Below are 16458 nucleotides of genomic sequence, written 5' to 3'. Positions count from 1 at the left end.
TGTGCGGTTAACATTATTTTTACAATGTACCAAATAAAAATGTGGGTCAAATTGTGGTCCCCGAATTTCACATTTAATTTATATAACTATCATTATTTATCTTCAAATAATTTGTCCCTCTATATATGTGGGATGCACCTCCTTAAATTCAGCCAAGATCATATCACAAATATTTGTGTGTGTGTGTGTGTGTGTGTGTGCTGAACATCTGCAAACTTCGTTCTTGTCATTATACCTTGAGCAATATAACAATAATTGGTGTGCTTTTGCAACATTCTGAGTATTATAAGTAATCCAAAGATTGTGAAAATTATCCAAGAGGATGTGTATTTGTTCTATCCACATAGTATGGCATATTATACAAGGGAGTTGAGCATCTCTAGATTTTGTATATACAAAGTTCATAAGTACTGAGGAAGAGCAGTGTATTACTTACCCTTTAAAACCAATAAGATACAAATTCCCAAGCAACACTATGAAAGAATAGTATGGAAGGAGGTATTTACCAGAATTCTACCATGCTGGTAATTAAGAAATTTGTCACGAGTATTATGAAATGTATAAACATGTCTTTATCAATATTTTGTAAATATTAACAGCATCTGATATCAATGTGTCACTTTTAAGTCCGCCTTAAGAACATGAATTTAAATTCCAATCTATATCCACAATTATTTTTATTGTTACATTACACCATACTATCAAGTTAATAAGTTATCAAAAAATCAGCTGTTCAGAAGATGCTAACCATTTAGAATAGAGTTTTGGGGTTTTGTCCTGTGGTTCTTATTATCATATAGACAGTTTCTGTCTTAAATCCAACTGAACTCTGATATGTCTTATTTTCCTAGGATGTGTTTACTTTCTTTGGATAGTTGTATACCACATAGTAGATAAGGAAAATATGTTGCATAATATGTAAAATTGCTTTCTTTTTTAATAAAATGAGACACTGTTTTAATGTTTGAAAGTCCACACAAATGTTTTCAGTGACTTTTATTATTTTTCTTTTTCATTGTTTGTTTGGTTTATTTGCATTTCTCCCTTCTGGCAAGGAGGGCATAGAGGCCAGCCATATACATACGATCCCAAGGCAAAAAAAATTATTCAGTGGATTAAAACGAAGACTAATTTGGAAGCAAAGAACACTGTTATTGGTGGATATTACCCCTATCCACCAGTGCCAGAGACATTTTCCAAGTACAGTCGCTTTATTAAAGGTATTGGTATAATTTCCAGTTGTGCTGTTTAATGATACCACATGTTATTTCTGTTAATCGTATATATTCCCTTCTCTCACAGAAGCGATGTGTAGCAAACCTTAGTAGCAATAATTTTGTCCAAATGTAAATACAAAATATATGTATATTTCCTAAAAGTTATTTATTTTATTTTATCAGAATGGGGGGAGGGGAAGCAAGAGAATGTAAAAGAAGGAAAAGTAACTTGTGGATAATATTTTGATTAAATTTTTAAAGATCAGCTCTGACATTAGAGATGTCAATGGTATCTCAATGAAGTGCTACATGATCTAATATCCAGATGGTGATGGCTGTGCAATGTTTCTCTTGTATATAACAGGATTCCATGTTGACTTTAAATAAAAAGGGATACTAGAGTAAATAGGGTGCTGAATTTAGAATTGAATTAGGAGTGAGAGGATTAGCATTAGTTTCCTTTTAAGTAGAATTGATATAGGGCAGTCAAAAGTTTAAGTATTTTCTTGTTTAAAGCTTGAAATGATTGCATGTTTGGGAGAAAAACATTGAAATACTGAGCTGTCACCATCTAAATGTTGCTATTTTCTTGGGTGTTGTATATGATTGCAACATATATAATATGTTTTAAATAATAATTTAAATAATGAAAATATGATTTTCTAGGCAGTAACTGACCAATAATTTGTAGCTTGAAATATGATCTATAAATTATAATCAATATGTACAATTACTGTTATGGAGACTTCAGATAGGAAGCCTAGATCACAATTTGACTGATACATGTATTTTACCTATATTTTGATGGCAAATACTGAAGAGGATACCAAATACAAACACAAAAGTCTCATAAAATTAATATGGCAGGTTCACATTATAAAAATACATTGGAAATCTACTTTTGACTTTTAATCATGCCTCCTCTTTCAAACTTATAATTTCTTGGGACTTCTCTTTTGCAGCTGAGTCACTCTTGACAACAATAAGTGAAGTAAAGAAGGTGATTGAAGACTTGCAGTATAGGGAACAAAAGCGCATTGCAATTCAGGGGATAATTACTGCTATAAAGTACATCCCCTATAACCACTCAGCCGGAAGTGCCCCAGCACCAGAAGCATTCTGGGTAAGGTGCCAGAGGGCTCCTAATATATCTCTGACAGCACTGCGATCATAATGACCATTGGTACCTTATATATTGACCCTTAATTGTAATCTGAGAGAAAAAAATTATTTTAGTTTTTATCCCTGCTTCATTTCCTTTTTCTGTCATTTTGGGGTGAGGGGCAAGCCTCTGAATTTCTTAAGGCATCAGACCCTGTCTTTGTTTTCTAAATAATTCAAGTCTATTGCATATATCTTTAATGCCTTGGTGGGGTATATGACTAATTGCTGTGCAAACTTCTTTTAGGCTAAAGCTACAGGAAAACTTTACGTGGGATGTTTCGCTTCTCTATCTGTAATGGTGGCTTTCTCATGTTCTGTAAAACACAGCAAGAGCTCTCATAGGAGAAATGGTCTACTAGATTACCAATACTGGAATGCCCAATCCTTAAGAGTTCATTTTTCCTGTTAGTTCACCTTTGCCAAAGCTGTGTCTCAGAGTATTACTATATATGTAGAAATATATAGTAGCAGAGGAGGACTTTTATCTTCTTTAACCTAAATACAAGACAGATATAAATTTAATCATCTTTATAAAAGCAGTATTCTGCCCACCTCTTCAAAGTATGAGAGTTAAATGTATAGTTTTTCGGAAGAGAAATAATTTTGTGAATTTGTTTGAAAATATTTTGTGTAATTATTGGTTTTAGAATGCTAGCCATCCCTCAACATCTCAAGCAGCTGGGAAAGAAGATCATTGTCATGAACGAGGTAGTAAAAGGTCCCAAGATGACAGGCCAATGGGGTCTCAGCATTTTCAATATACCCCCATGGTTTTGAGTCTCTGCGCAAAAAGAAAAATTCTTCAAGGCCCAAGTGCTAATCCGTAAGTCATTTGCATTATGTCACTTGCACATAACAGTTTTCCACACTGTCTGACCGACTGTCCAGTTGTTCACTTTTTAAAAATTAGATTCACTTTCTTTTATATGTATGTTTTACCTGCAAGTGTATATGTGTACCATGTGCATACCTGGTACTCGTGGAGGCCAGATCCTCTGGAACTGGAATCACAGATGATTGTGGGGTACCATAAGGGAGCCGAGAATCAACGCAGGCCTTCTACAAGAACAAGTACTCTAAATCGCTGAGCCGCCTCTCCAGCCTCCCAAATTTCCCTTCTTTGTAAAGATACCACCCATACTGATTGAGGAACCACTCCAGTCCAGTCCAAATTCATCTTTTCTTTAGGTAAAATCTTATTATGTAGGCCAGGCTGGCCTATGACCTTTTGCTTTGTTTAGCCTCCTATGTGCTAGAATTACAGCCGAGAATTACTCTGCCAAGCTATGAACTTACCTTAACTGATCCCAGTTGTAATTACTCTATTTCCAAATTAGGTCTTCCAGAGTTCGAACTCTCTTCATAGACATAGGGAAGATTAACCGTTCATAACTCGCATTTGCCTGCTGCCAATCTTCCTATAAATCCATATTGTTCACACATAAAAACATTCTATCACAACAATCCTTAAAAGTCTCACCCCTCACCTTTCTCCACTCTAGTCCACAGTCTTAATGTAAAGAAAACCTAGCTAAGCCATCCTGGTGACATTTATTTAACTACTAGCTAGTTAAAACAGACATGTTAGATGTCCAAATTCTAGTGGTGGGACAGGGCCTAGCCTAAACATGTCCATTATTTAAAAAAAAAAAAAAGCAAAATTAGAATGAAAAGGGGAGTTATGAGATAAAGGCCACTCCAAAACTTAGTATGGAAAATTCCACTTAATTGCCAAGGTATTCAGAATTGTATTGTCTGGCTCAGTGCTGTTTTCCAGGTCTCCCTAATGTAGCTTCATTCTCTCATCCCCAAGAAGTTGCACAGCACTCTGGGACCAAAGAGGTGAGGCGCCCCCCCCCCCATTGAGATCATTCTGGCCTTTTCTTCTTGTGGTGGTTTGAAAGAAAATGACCCCCCCCCCCATAGGCTCATAGGGAGTGGCAATATCAGGAGTTGTAGCTTTGTTGGAGTTGGGTGTGGCCTTTTTGGAGAAGTGTGTCCTTGAGGGTGGGCTTTGAGGTTTCAAATACTTAAACTTGGCCTAGTATGGCTCTCTCTTGTTGCTTGCTGGTCTGGATGTAGAACTAAGATACTTCTTCCTTTTTCATGACTCTACTTATTTATTTTATTGTTTTTAATAATAATTAAAATACAAAGAAGGGCTGGAGAGATGGCTCAGCGGTTAAGAGTACTGACTGCTCTTCCAGAGGTCTAGAGTTCAATTCCCAGCAACCACATGGTGCCTTACAAACATCTGTTGTAGGATCTGATACCCTCTTCTGGTGTGTCTGAAGATAGCTAGAGTGTACTCACATCCATACAAGTAATAAATAAATAAAATCTTTAAAGTATGAAGTAATGGAGTTCACTATGGTGTTTATATATATTTTGTTTTATTTAAAATTAGTTCTTCAGTTTGATCCTATCTTGATCATATTGACACTTTTCCCAACTCTTCCCAGATCCACTTCTTTCCTACTTACCTAATTTTGTATCCTATAAAAAAAATCTTTCAAGACAAATTTCTGCTGCTATATATTCTTAGATGTGTGGCCTGCTATAGGAGACTGGTCAAAATACCATAGACTACACTTATTAAAGAATTTTGCCTCTAGCAATTGCCAAGAGTTCCACAGCTAAGAGTGGAACTGTGTGCGGAATTGCCCTCTCAATACTGGGATTTGGTCTCATTTTGGGATTGCACATATTTTGTACATGCTGTTGCAACCAGTGTGTGTTCATATGTTCAGGTGCCTTGCTATGACCAGAAAATATTGCTTCCTTGTCTCTATTGTCTCTGAGTCTCACAACTCTTTCCATCCCTCTTCTGCAAAGATCTCCGAGCCTTGGGAGATGTTGTGTTATCTATGTTCTATTTAGGGCTGAGCATTCTGTAGTCTCTTATTCTCGGAAATCTGACCAGTTTTACAACTCTGTGTTAGTCACCATCTACTGCAAATAGAATCTTCTTAGATGAGAGTGGAGAGATGCATTGATCTATGGGTATATATCAGCATATCACTGGGAGTCAGTTTATGTCCATTTAGCAGTATAATAGTCAGTTTTGCTAGGGCCTATGCCTGTCTAGCCATAGTTTCTTAACCTAATAATGGGCATCATTTTGTGGAGCCGAGCTTAAATTTATCAAAAAGTGGTTGGAAGCCGGCTGTTGGGGTATGCATATTTAATCAGGAGGCAGAGGCAGATGGATCTCTGGGAATTGAAGGCTACCCTGACCTACATCACAAGTTCTGGGCCAGACAGGACTAGAAAGAGTGGCCCTGTCTCAAAACACCACCACCAACACCAAAAAGAAACTGGCTTCTTTTTCCCATTATTTTCATGCTGTTATTGTAGCAATGGTCATGTCTCATCTGGCTTGCTCTCCCTTCCTCCATCCTCATGGCCCTTTCCTTCTGGTTCCTCTGCTTTCATGTCACATGTACTCTTTCACCTCTTCCCTTCTTTGCTTCTCTCTTAAAATCTTCCCCCCTTCTCACTGACCTTTTATAGTTTTATAACCTTGCTTGTCTTTCTCTCTAAAATCTGCTAACTGCATGTAAAAGGAAAAAAAACTTGTCTTTCTGAGTCTGTTTTATTTCACTTAATCTAATATGTTGTACTTCCGTCCATTTTCCTACACATTTTATTATTTCACTCTTCTTTCCAGAAGAAGAAAGTTCACTATTCATTAGTTAATGGAAATGTGAGCTGATACCATTTCCTAGTTGTTATAAAAAGTGGAACAGTTAACATAAACATGCAAGTATCGGTGAAAGAATATAGAGTGTCCTTTGGGTGTATGCCTAGAATGGTATTGCTCAGTTATGGCATTTGTGTTTTAGTGGTGACTAGTCTTCATTCTGGTTCATATAGTGGCCATAACAGTTTACAAGCTTGCCACAAGTTTATACGTTGGTAAGGAGGAGCCCTCGCTTCCCCCTTGTATGCTCAACCAGCATTTGTTGACCTTTGGGTGGTTAATGATTGCCATTCTAAGTAGGACGAAGTTGTACTTGAAAGTAGTTTTAATTTTAATTTCCTGTAAGGCTAAGGATGCTTAACAATTCTTCTGTAGTTTGTCTCTTTGCTGTATTGATAATTTCTTTTGTTGTGCAGAATATTTTCAATCTCATGCACTTCCATTTGTCAAATCTTTGAGTTAATGCCTGCACTTCTGGAGTCCTTCATAGAAAGTATTAATCCTGGGATTCGACAGAAAAACCACCTCCACCATTTTGGGCCAAATTTGAAGCAAGTTTTAAATGGACTTTGGTTATGGATAGTTCCCCAGAATTTCCCACTTCGAGACAAATGTCACTGAGGCTTATAAAGACAAACCTATAGGCCACCGTACTAGTCCATGAGGCTTTGTTATTTCTCAGAACTAAAATTCCCAGCATTCTTGGAAGTTACCTGGTTCCTGGACAGGTGGGGCTTACAAGTTAATTTTGGTCATTACAAAAGTACTTTATTGCTTACACTCATTTCCTGCCTGTAGAATCCTAGAAGGCTCACATCTTCTCTTCATTTCATTCCGTCTGTATTTCCTGTAGTACTCTAGGCTAGCAACCCTTCTGTTTTGATGGCTAATTGGTTCTCTGGCCTAATCTGTTTTAATTTTTTATTTTATTACATTTATTTATGTATGCTGTGTGCATCCATGTGTGGAGGTCAGAAGAGAACCTTTAAGAGTTGTTGGTTCCCTTCCACCCTGTGGATCTTAGGGATTTAACTCAGGTGATCTGTCTTGTTGACAATCATGTTTATGTGCTGAGCTGTGGGTGTTCTGTGTAATGCAGAATGATCAATCCCAGAAAAGAGGGACACTGCTAGAAGGGTTTAGTGTCCCGAAACTTCCTAGAAGCCATTTTCATTGTTCCACAAAAGGCACATTTACTGAGTCAATTTCCGCATAGCAAACCTCTTTATCTGATCTAAGGGTTGTCTGGAAAGACCTATCACCGAAGCAATTCTCAATCTAAGGAGACTTCCTGGTTTGGCAGGCAAGTCTTGAGACTAAGTTTTGCAAAGGCTCATAGATAGCAATCACTGACCAAAGGGGGAAAAAAGCTACTTCAAAAGCCAGACACAACAGTTCAACTAAAATTCTGCTACACTGAGCCACAGTCCAACCACCTATTAATTTTAATTAGTGAAAAAAATAATGGACTTCATTATGATGTCTTTATTCATGTATATAAGTATGTTCACTCATATTCATCCTCCAACTCCTGACTCTCTCTTGTCCTCTTCACAAGTCTTTCTCTTCATCAGATAGTCTAATCTACTTTCTGCTCTAATGTCCTCTGTGTGTGTGTGTGTGTGTGTGTGCATATAAATCTTTATTACATATGAAAGAAAACTTGAAATGTATCTTTCTTTCTCCACTGTCCTCTCTCATTCACATCTCTCTACTTCTTTTAATCCACTCCCATCCTCCAAATAGTCCTTCTATACAGACACACATACACACACACACACACACACACACACACACACACACACACTCCTTGTTTAAGAAAAAATATGTTTTGTCTTTGTCGGGATTCTTTTGCTTATCATGGTAATCTCCAAGTCATAATTTCAATCTTGTATATGTGGTGTATGTGGTGTGTGTGTGTTCTTCTATATAGATGCATTTCCTTGTGTGTGAATATGCATGTGGAGACCTGAAGATAGCCTTGGGTATTCAGGAGCTATCTACCTTGCTTCTTGGACCTGGTTTCTTATTGGCCTAGAGCTTGCCAAGTAGGCTAGGTGGGCTCTCCAGTCAATGCAAGAGGCCTGCTTGTCTCTTTCTCCCCCACACTGTGATTACTAGGGCATGACACTGTACCAGGCTTTGTAGGTGGATGCTGGGATAGAACTCTGATCCATATGCTTGTATGGAAAATACTTAACCAACAAAGGTGAACCACACAGCTATTCTTTATATCAGTCAAATTTCAGAGCAAACGGTTCTCTAGCAACACCTTTGGTGATTTGTCCAGATAAAATCTTCTGATATTTTATATTTGGAGGTTGATAGTTTCCCAAATATTTGCATTATGGGGTTCTTTTTGCTTGACAATTCCCCCTCTGGTAACATCATTCTTTGTATATTTTACTGTGAATAGGAAAGAGAATCTAGGTGGCCCACATTTGATTAGACATACCCTCAGATAAATATCTAGGTTTTCTATTTATAAGGTCAACTTTCTATGCACAGAATATAGTATGACAAAGCCACTTGAGACTCCATAAAAGGAACACTTTCTCAAAAACACACTTTTGATTTCTGTCTGACACTTTAGCAGAAGTGCCTGCCATGTTCCTATTTATGGCCATGTTTGGTTCATAACAATGTATTGTCTAAAATGATAAGCATTTTCTAAAGCTCTCTTCCTATGCTGAGATCTCATGAGATTTTCCTTTAAAATTTAGATTTCAACAAACATTATCTTCACGGAATTCTAGACTTTTTATTGCATATTTCAAAACTGAGATTCAATTTAATATATAATTTCAAAGACATTTCTACAGTTTTAATTTTTATAATATAATTACACCATTTTCTCCTTTATCATTACTCAAGACCTTTCTGTAGGCTTTTTTTCTATAATAGTTGGTAGCTATGTATCATAAGAATATCCTACATCCCAATACCAAACTATGCCTAGCATGTTAGGACCCCTTCATGAATGGTATATGCTCTTATTGGCTCACTTAAATGATACAAATTAAAACATTTTTCTTTTTATTTATTTTTCTCTCATTTATTACATTGAAATTGCAGTTTCCCTTGCCCCCTCCTCCCCCACACCATTCCTGCCCAACTCCCCTCTCCCTGAGATCTAGTCCATCTCATTTTCCTTCACACAAAAGGGCAGGCCTCCCCAAGGATATCAACCAAACATGGCATATCAAGTTGTAATAAGACTAGGAATGTCTCTCATATTAAGGCTGAAAGCAAAACCCAGTAGGAGCAAAAGAGCCAGAGCCAGACCCTCCCCCCCCCCCCCCCGCTTCTACTCTTAGGAGTCCTACAAGAAGACCAAGCTATACAACTGTAACATATATGCAGAGGACCTATGTCAGTCCCATTCAGGCTCCCTGGTTGTTGGTTTAGTCTCTATGAGCCCCTATGAGGTCGGGTTAGTTGATTCTGTGGCTTTTCTTGTGGTGTCCTTGACCTCTCTGGGTCCTACAATCCTTGTTCCCCTTCCTCTGCAAGATTCCAAGCTCCACCTAATGTTTGGCTGTGGGTCTCTGCCTCTGTTTCCATCAGTTGTTGGATGAAGCCTCTCTGATGGCCATTATGCTAGGCTCTAGTCTACAAGTATAGCAGAGTATCATTAGGAATCGTTTCACTGACCTTTTGTTTTTGTTTTTTTTTTGTTGTTGTTGTTTTTGTTTTTTTTGGGGGGGGTGTTTTGTTTTGTTTTTGCCTGACCTATTCAGTTCTGCCCTAGGTTCCTGGGCTATCCAACCTCTAGTTCCTGGCCCTCCAAGTAGTGTAGGACATGAGACCCCTCTCGGGACATGGGTCTCAAGTCAGACCAGTCATTGGTTGGCCACCCCCACAAGTTCTGTACCACCTTTACTCCAGCACACCTTGCAAGCAGGACACATTGTAAGGCAAAGGTTTTGTGGCTGAATTGGTGTCCAAATCCCTCCACTGAAAGTCTTGCCTGATTACAGGAAATGGATGGGTCAGGCTCCGTATCCCTCATTATTGGTAGTCTTACCTAGGGATCACTCTCGTAGATTCCTGGGAGTTTCCATTGCAGTGCTTCTATCTCACCCTCCAAATGTCCACAAATAACAGTTGTCACTTCAAGTACTCAGTCTTCTCCCAACCTGATTCTCTTCCTATCCCTCACCTATCCCTAGTCCACCTACAATATCTATTCTATTTCCCCTTCCCAGGGAAATTCATGTATTCTTCAGCTTGAGCCCTCCTTGTTACTTAACCTCTCTGGGTTTTTGGATTGTAGCATGATTATCCTTTACTTTACAAGCTAATATTCACTTATAAGTGAACACATATCATGTTTGTCTTTCTGTTTCTGGGCTACTTTACTTGGATTTTTTCCAGTTCCATTCATTTGTCAGTAAATTTCATGATGTCAGTTTTTGACAGCTGAAAAATACTCCATTGTATAAATGTACCACATTGTCTTTATCCATTCTTCCATTGAGGGACATTTAGATTGTTTCCACTTTTTGGATCTTAATGAATAAAGCTGCTGTGTACATGTTTGAGCAAATGTCCTTGTGGTAGGATGAAGCATCTTTTGTGTATATGCCCTGGAGTGGTATAGCTGAGTCTTGAGGTAGACCTAATCCCAATTTTTTAAGGAACGGCCAAATTAATTTCCAGAGTGATTGTACCAGTTTGCATTCCCACCAGCAGTGGAGGAGTGTTCCTCTTTCTCCACATCCTCGCCAGCATCTGCTGTCACCTGAGGTTTTGATCTTAGCCATTCTGACTGGTATGAGGTGGAATCTCAGGGTCATCTTGATTTGCATTTCCCTGATGATTAAGGATGTTGAACACTTATCTAAGTATTTCTCAGCCATTTGAGATTCCTCTGTTGAAAATTCTCTGTTTAGGTCTACACCCATTATTTATTTAATTTGTTTATGTCTAGTTTCTTGAATTCTTTATATGTTTTGGAAATTAACCCATTGTCAGATGTAGGGTTGGTGAAAATCTTTCCCCAATCTGTAGGATGACATTTTGTTCTATTGCCAGTGTATTTTGCCTTACAGAAGCGTTTTAGTATCATGAAGTCCCATTTCTTAATTGTAGAACTCAGTGCCTGGGCTATTGGTGTTCTCTAACTTGTCTCCTGTTACAATAAATTCAAAGCTATTCCCTACTTTCTCTTCTATTAGGTTCAGTGTATCTGGTTTTATGTTGAGATCTTTGATCCACTTGGACTTGAGTTTTGTGAACGGTGATAGATATTGATCTATTTGCATTCTTCAACATGCCAACATCCAGTTAGACTAGAAACATTTGTTGAAAATGCTTTCTTTTTCCCATTGTATATTTCTGGCTTCTTAAAAATCAGATGTACATAGATGTGTGGGTTTACATCTGAGTCCTCAATTCCATACCGTGTAGTTTTTATTATGATAGCTCTGTAGTAGAGCTTGAAATCAGGGGTATTGAAGTTCTTTATAGTACACGATTGTAAAACCATTTTCAAGTCAACATTTTTATAAGTATATACAATACATGCCCTGAAGGATTTCAAAATTGATGTATTTTAACTATTTTAGTTATTTAGGTTTCTCTTAAAGTTTTTTCTTAATCATTTGTAGAAATAATATATTTCACTAATTTAAGTTTAATACCATGTAAAATATCTTACTAAAATTTTATAGTCAAATGCTATTTCCATTGTTCATGATACTCATTTATAGTTCATTAATAACTAGCCATAAGAATTAAGAACATGATAAAATTAAAGAAATATATTGATGAAAAGAAAGTGAACAACATAATGTACCACTTATGATTTATAATCACATCATTTCCCTTTTCTTTTCTTTAAATCCTCTCATATACCAATTTTTGTCTTTCAAATTCAAGGCCTCTTCTTTTCATTAATTGTTGTTACATATATATGTATATATACATATATATTCCTAAACACATAAATACAACCTGCTCAGTCTGTACAAAGTTACTTGTGTGTTTGTTTTCAGGGCTGACCATTTGCTCTCAGATAACCAGTTGGTATGCTTTTCCTTGGGTGAGGGGGGTCTATTTCTCCTATTCTCAGCATTCCTTAGTTGCCTTGTGTATGCTTCCTCTCTCAGAGTGTCCAGACGCTGCTGCACACCAGGCTGGAAGGATGAAGCAGAGCTGGGAATGGGAACTGGTGGGGTATACAGGATCCTTGTGCCCCTGGGAGTGCAGGGGGACAGGGTGTCCCAGCTCTTTTAGGTGGCACTCAGTGAAACAACACTCTTCGGTGATCTTCAGTGAAACAGCTTGTATGCATACACATTATTTGGGGTAGACAAGGGCTATATATGAACCCTGGAGAGTTGGAAGGAGTTTTCAGGGTGAATGTAAATCATTGTCTAGGGTTTAAAGTCCTGAGAATGCTTCATTTGCATAGAGAGGTATTCCAGGAACCTCAGGTACTTGCTGGACAGGTTCTTATCTAGAAAGAGGAAGTTGAACCTGTAGTGTTGCCAAGGACTATGTGACCTTCCTCAGGTACAGGGTATTGAGGGTGGGCTCCCCAGATAAGGTCGTAGAGAGAAAAGGAAACCTTGCTGGAAAAGGGAGTCCACCATTTTGAGCTGAGCTCAGTGGAGCTATCTGGACCTGGTAGACTGTGACCATAAACAACAGCGTTTCCCCACAGTTCTTTTTGAAGGGTTAAGGTTTCATGGGCTTTCTCTTGTCCACTTTAGCATGTTTATTGTTGTTGTCCTTGTTCTTCTCACATCTAAATAATTATGATGGTGAGACATTATGTGTGTAACTTGTGACATTGCTAGGAGATATAATCTCACAGAAAACTCCTTGATCCTCTGGATCTTAGTTTTTTAGCCCTCTTCTGAAAAGGTGCCTTAGCCTTAGGTACAGAGGTGTTTTGTATATATGGTCATTGGGCTTCACAACTCTAGAGTTTTATTGGTTGTGGCTTTCTATAAAGGTCTCCATCTGATCCAAAGGGAAGTTTCCTTGATGATGGGTAAGGACTACACTGATATGTGGGTATAACCACAGATATTTAGAATGCAGTTAGGGATCATTTTGGTTTAGTAAAATGGTGGTTGTAGGTTCTCCTCCAAGACCCATGACTTCAGTGGCCCTCAGTAGTTCGTTAAGTTTCCAGTACAAGGCATGATTTCCCTCTAGTCAAGGAGGTCTTAAATCCAATTAGAGAGTTGTTGGTTACTGCCAAGGTATTCAAGCCACTACTACACCGTTAAAGTTAGCCTGCCACGGTGGACATTGTTGTGGTTTATAAGCATTATAGCTGGGTAGGAATGTTGGTTGTCTCTCTCCTTTGGCAGCTTGCATGGGGCCTTCTGGTAGGTACTATGAAAACTAGTCCTCAGAGAGGAGGCTTTCAGGTCCGGTCTAGGCCCCAGATAAGGCACCAACAATAGATGAAACAGATTTTCAATTAGGTGTTTCTTGATGAGCCAATGAGTTGAATTAGGGTTTCTTAGGAGCATGGGGGCATCAAGTTTTTGGAGCAAGTTTGATCTTTTCTGTCAGGCTATCTAATTTCTTCTTGTTATCTCTTCTTTGCACTGGACGACTTAACAAACCACAACCAACAGAATCCAACCAATAACCCATGTGTCTCTTGGGGCCCTAGCATTTTTATACATTCTGAAATGTCCACAGAATTCCAAATGTCACACAGTTGAAGAAACTATCTGCAGCTGGTGAAAATTATCCCTCTGCTGAGAGCCTGAGGCAAATCATAGTCACTTGCTCCAGACAGTCTGAAGCAGCTCCATATCCCACACCTGGGATTTAAAAAAAAAAAAACAAACAAAAAACCAAACAAAAAACAAAAAAAAACATATTCCTGGAATATTTTTGTGTTTTTCAAAGAAACCAAAATTCTCACTCTCCTCCCAGGCAACTGAAAAGTTCCTATACTTCCTCAGAGCTGTAGACTTATAACCACCACTCTTTCAACTCCACCCTGTCCAGGACCGAACATTAAAAGACCCAAAAGAAGTAATTATGTTTATTGAGAGTTCAAAAGAACAATGATCAGTTATACCTGAAGGACAGCATTCCCCAGTACTCCACCCATTCCTCAGTATTTCACATTCCGTTTTAATATATTTTTAATTCAAATAGAATTACATCATTCCCCCCATACACTTACCTTCCTCTAGTCTCTTCCTCTAGTCGCTCTCCTTCCAATCCTTCCCATACTCCAGTGCTCTCAAATAGCCCCTTTTCTTTGATCATTATTGTTATATGTATGTATGCATATATATGCACAGATATATAAACAAAACTTGCTGAGTCTCTTCTGTTTGTGGGTTTACACTTTCAGGGCTGACCACTTTGTACACTGGACACCAATTATGAGAACTCTTCCCTGATAGAAACTAAAATTCTTCCTCTCTCAGTAGTCATTTGTTGCCTATAGTTTTTTTTTTGGTATGGAGCATATGAAATTTTTCCCTTCCACATGAACATGTCCATTGATATAGCCATTGTTCTGATATTGTGCATACAGACATGTTTTAGGAAAGACTAGTTCGCAGCAGACTTTCTGATATTCTGGTTTTCGTTTTTCCAAACCCTCTTCCAAAATATTCCTTAAACCAAAAGTGCAGGAGCTGTGATAATCATGTATCCATTGGTACGGGGCTCCCCGAGGTCTGTCGATTTCTGCATTGTGTCCAGTTGTGGTTTTCTGTGATAGCCTCTGTTTGCTACCGGAGCATTTCAACAGTCAAAGGTAGCTCTCAAAAGATAGCAGGTTCAAAGTCCCCTTATCTGGAGCTAGGCCTGTGGGTGTAGAGATGGCTACTGGTGGGAACAGTGGGAGGGGAAGTAACAGGAGATTAGATTGATTACCCAGCAAAGGTATATCAGGAACAAAGAGGGTTAATGAGCTATGGTCTGGATCTGGGCTTATGTGTTTGTTGATAGTGGTGGGTGTGGAGAAGTGATGGGACTTAACTGGCAAAGGTGGTTTACGAATGAAGAAGTTTCAGGGCTACAGATCTGGAAATGGACTTGTAAGTTTACAGATGACATTGGGTTGGAGAAAGGGCAAAGAAAAGGAATATGTAGCTTACCCAGGAAAAGTTGCTGATGAACAAAGAGGGTTCTAGGGCCATCTTATCTATCTTACATTCCTTTAACCCCTCCACTGTTGTCAAAACCTTGAAGGGGACAATATAAAGCTGAACTTTCAGCAGCCACTTCTCAGCACTGTAAGCAATATGAATCTCTATAATAAGTGCTAGCTGCTTCAAAAAGAAGCTTTCCTGGCCACAGGTCATAGCAGTATAATAAATGTTGAGAGGGTAACAGTATACTGAGAAAAAAAAATAAAACAATAACTGTAGCTTTCCTATGATCTCCTTAGCCATGGGACTTTGACTACCTTTATAATACTAATTTCAAATTCTCTTGTTTGGAGTGAGCCAAATCGAATCATAAAACAGTCATGTCACTATTGCACTAGTGGGCATCTTGCCTGGCATGTTGGTGATATAACACGCAGAGTCCATAACCATGTAGGAATGTTTATGGCTGTCCCTCCCCAACAGCATGTAACACTATGAAAACTGGCCAACGGGTGGGAAGTTTCCAGCCCTGTTCAAGTTTAATTTCTTCATACTCTACAACCAAAACCTGTGGTATCTTCACAGTCTAACAGATGGACAGTCAACATCAATGTCAGTAGCCTGTATTGTTTTAGGGACCTCAGAATCCTCCCTGGATAACAGCTCCCAGGGAAGTAGCCCAACCCCAATAATAGAAATTTCATCTAATAATCACATGGCTTCTGGGACCATCTTTTCCTGCCCATTCAGAGTACCTATGTTCACACTCTCAAACTGTGATTTTAACTTGTATAGACACTGGGTATTTCAGGATTTTTCTCATTCACTCTTTTGTGTGTCATCTGTACCTTTCCTTTTTTTTTTCTTTTTTAAAAATTTATTTATTTACATAATATTGTTTTATTAGATATCTTCTTCATTTACATTTCAAATGCTATCCTGAAAGTCCCCTATACCCTCCCCCCACCCTGCTCCCTAACCCACCCACTCCTGCTTCCTGACCCTGGCATTCCCCTGTACTGGGGCATATGATCTTCGAAAGACCAAGAGGCCTCTCCTCCCATTGATGGCCAACTAGGCCATCCTCTGTACCTGTCCAAACCACAAAAGATCTCACGAGTTTTAAAGATTTCCATAGTGTCTGTGCCCTGTGTGAAGTGATCTTCTATCCTTCCTCCTTCAGGGGAGCTTTCATGTCTCTCAGATGCTTTTCTAAATCTACAAAAGTCTCACTGGTTAGCATTACACCATCTATAAAACTGCCTTGCAACGCGTGAGCACATTCTCT

General features: G+C 38.5%; 1 protein-coding gene across 4 annotated transcripts in view; it reads left to right on the top strand.

Moving 5' to 3' along the window:
* Positions 1 to 16458, top strand: part of Radx (RPA1 related single stranded DNA binding protein, X-linked) — a 71514-nt gene that overhangs the window by 28634 nt on the left and 26422 nt on the right. For 2 of the 4 annotated variants that reach the window (XM_021153704.2, XM_021153705.2), the window contains exons 8-10: positions 1059 to 1220; positions 2180 to 2340; positions 3029 to 3204. In XM_021153704.2, the coding sequence (XP_021009363.1) occupies positions 1059 to 1220; positions 2180 to 2340; positions 3029 to 3204 (499 nt within the window). Of the gene's footprint in view, positions 1 to 1055; positions 1221 to 2179; positions 2341 to 3028; positions 3205 to 16458 lie in introns of all 4 variants that reach the window. The other 2 variants (XM_021153702.3, XM_021153706.2) reach the window with 2 other exon arrangements.

Source organism: Mus caroli, unplaced genomic scaffold (assembly GCF_978045245.1).
Source record: "Mus caroli unplaced genomic scaffold, Mus_caroli_1 scaffold_5, whole genome shotgun sequence".
Taxonomy (NCBI): Eukaryota; Metazoa; Chordata; class Mammalia; order Rodentia; family Muridae; genus Mus; species Mus caroli.
The sequence above is the reverse complement of the archived record's forward strand: the minus strand, read 5'-3'. Positions and strand labels throughout refer to the sequence as shown.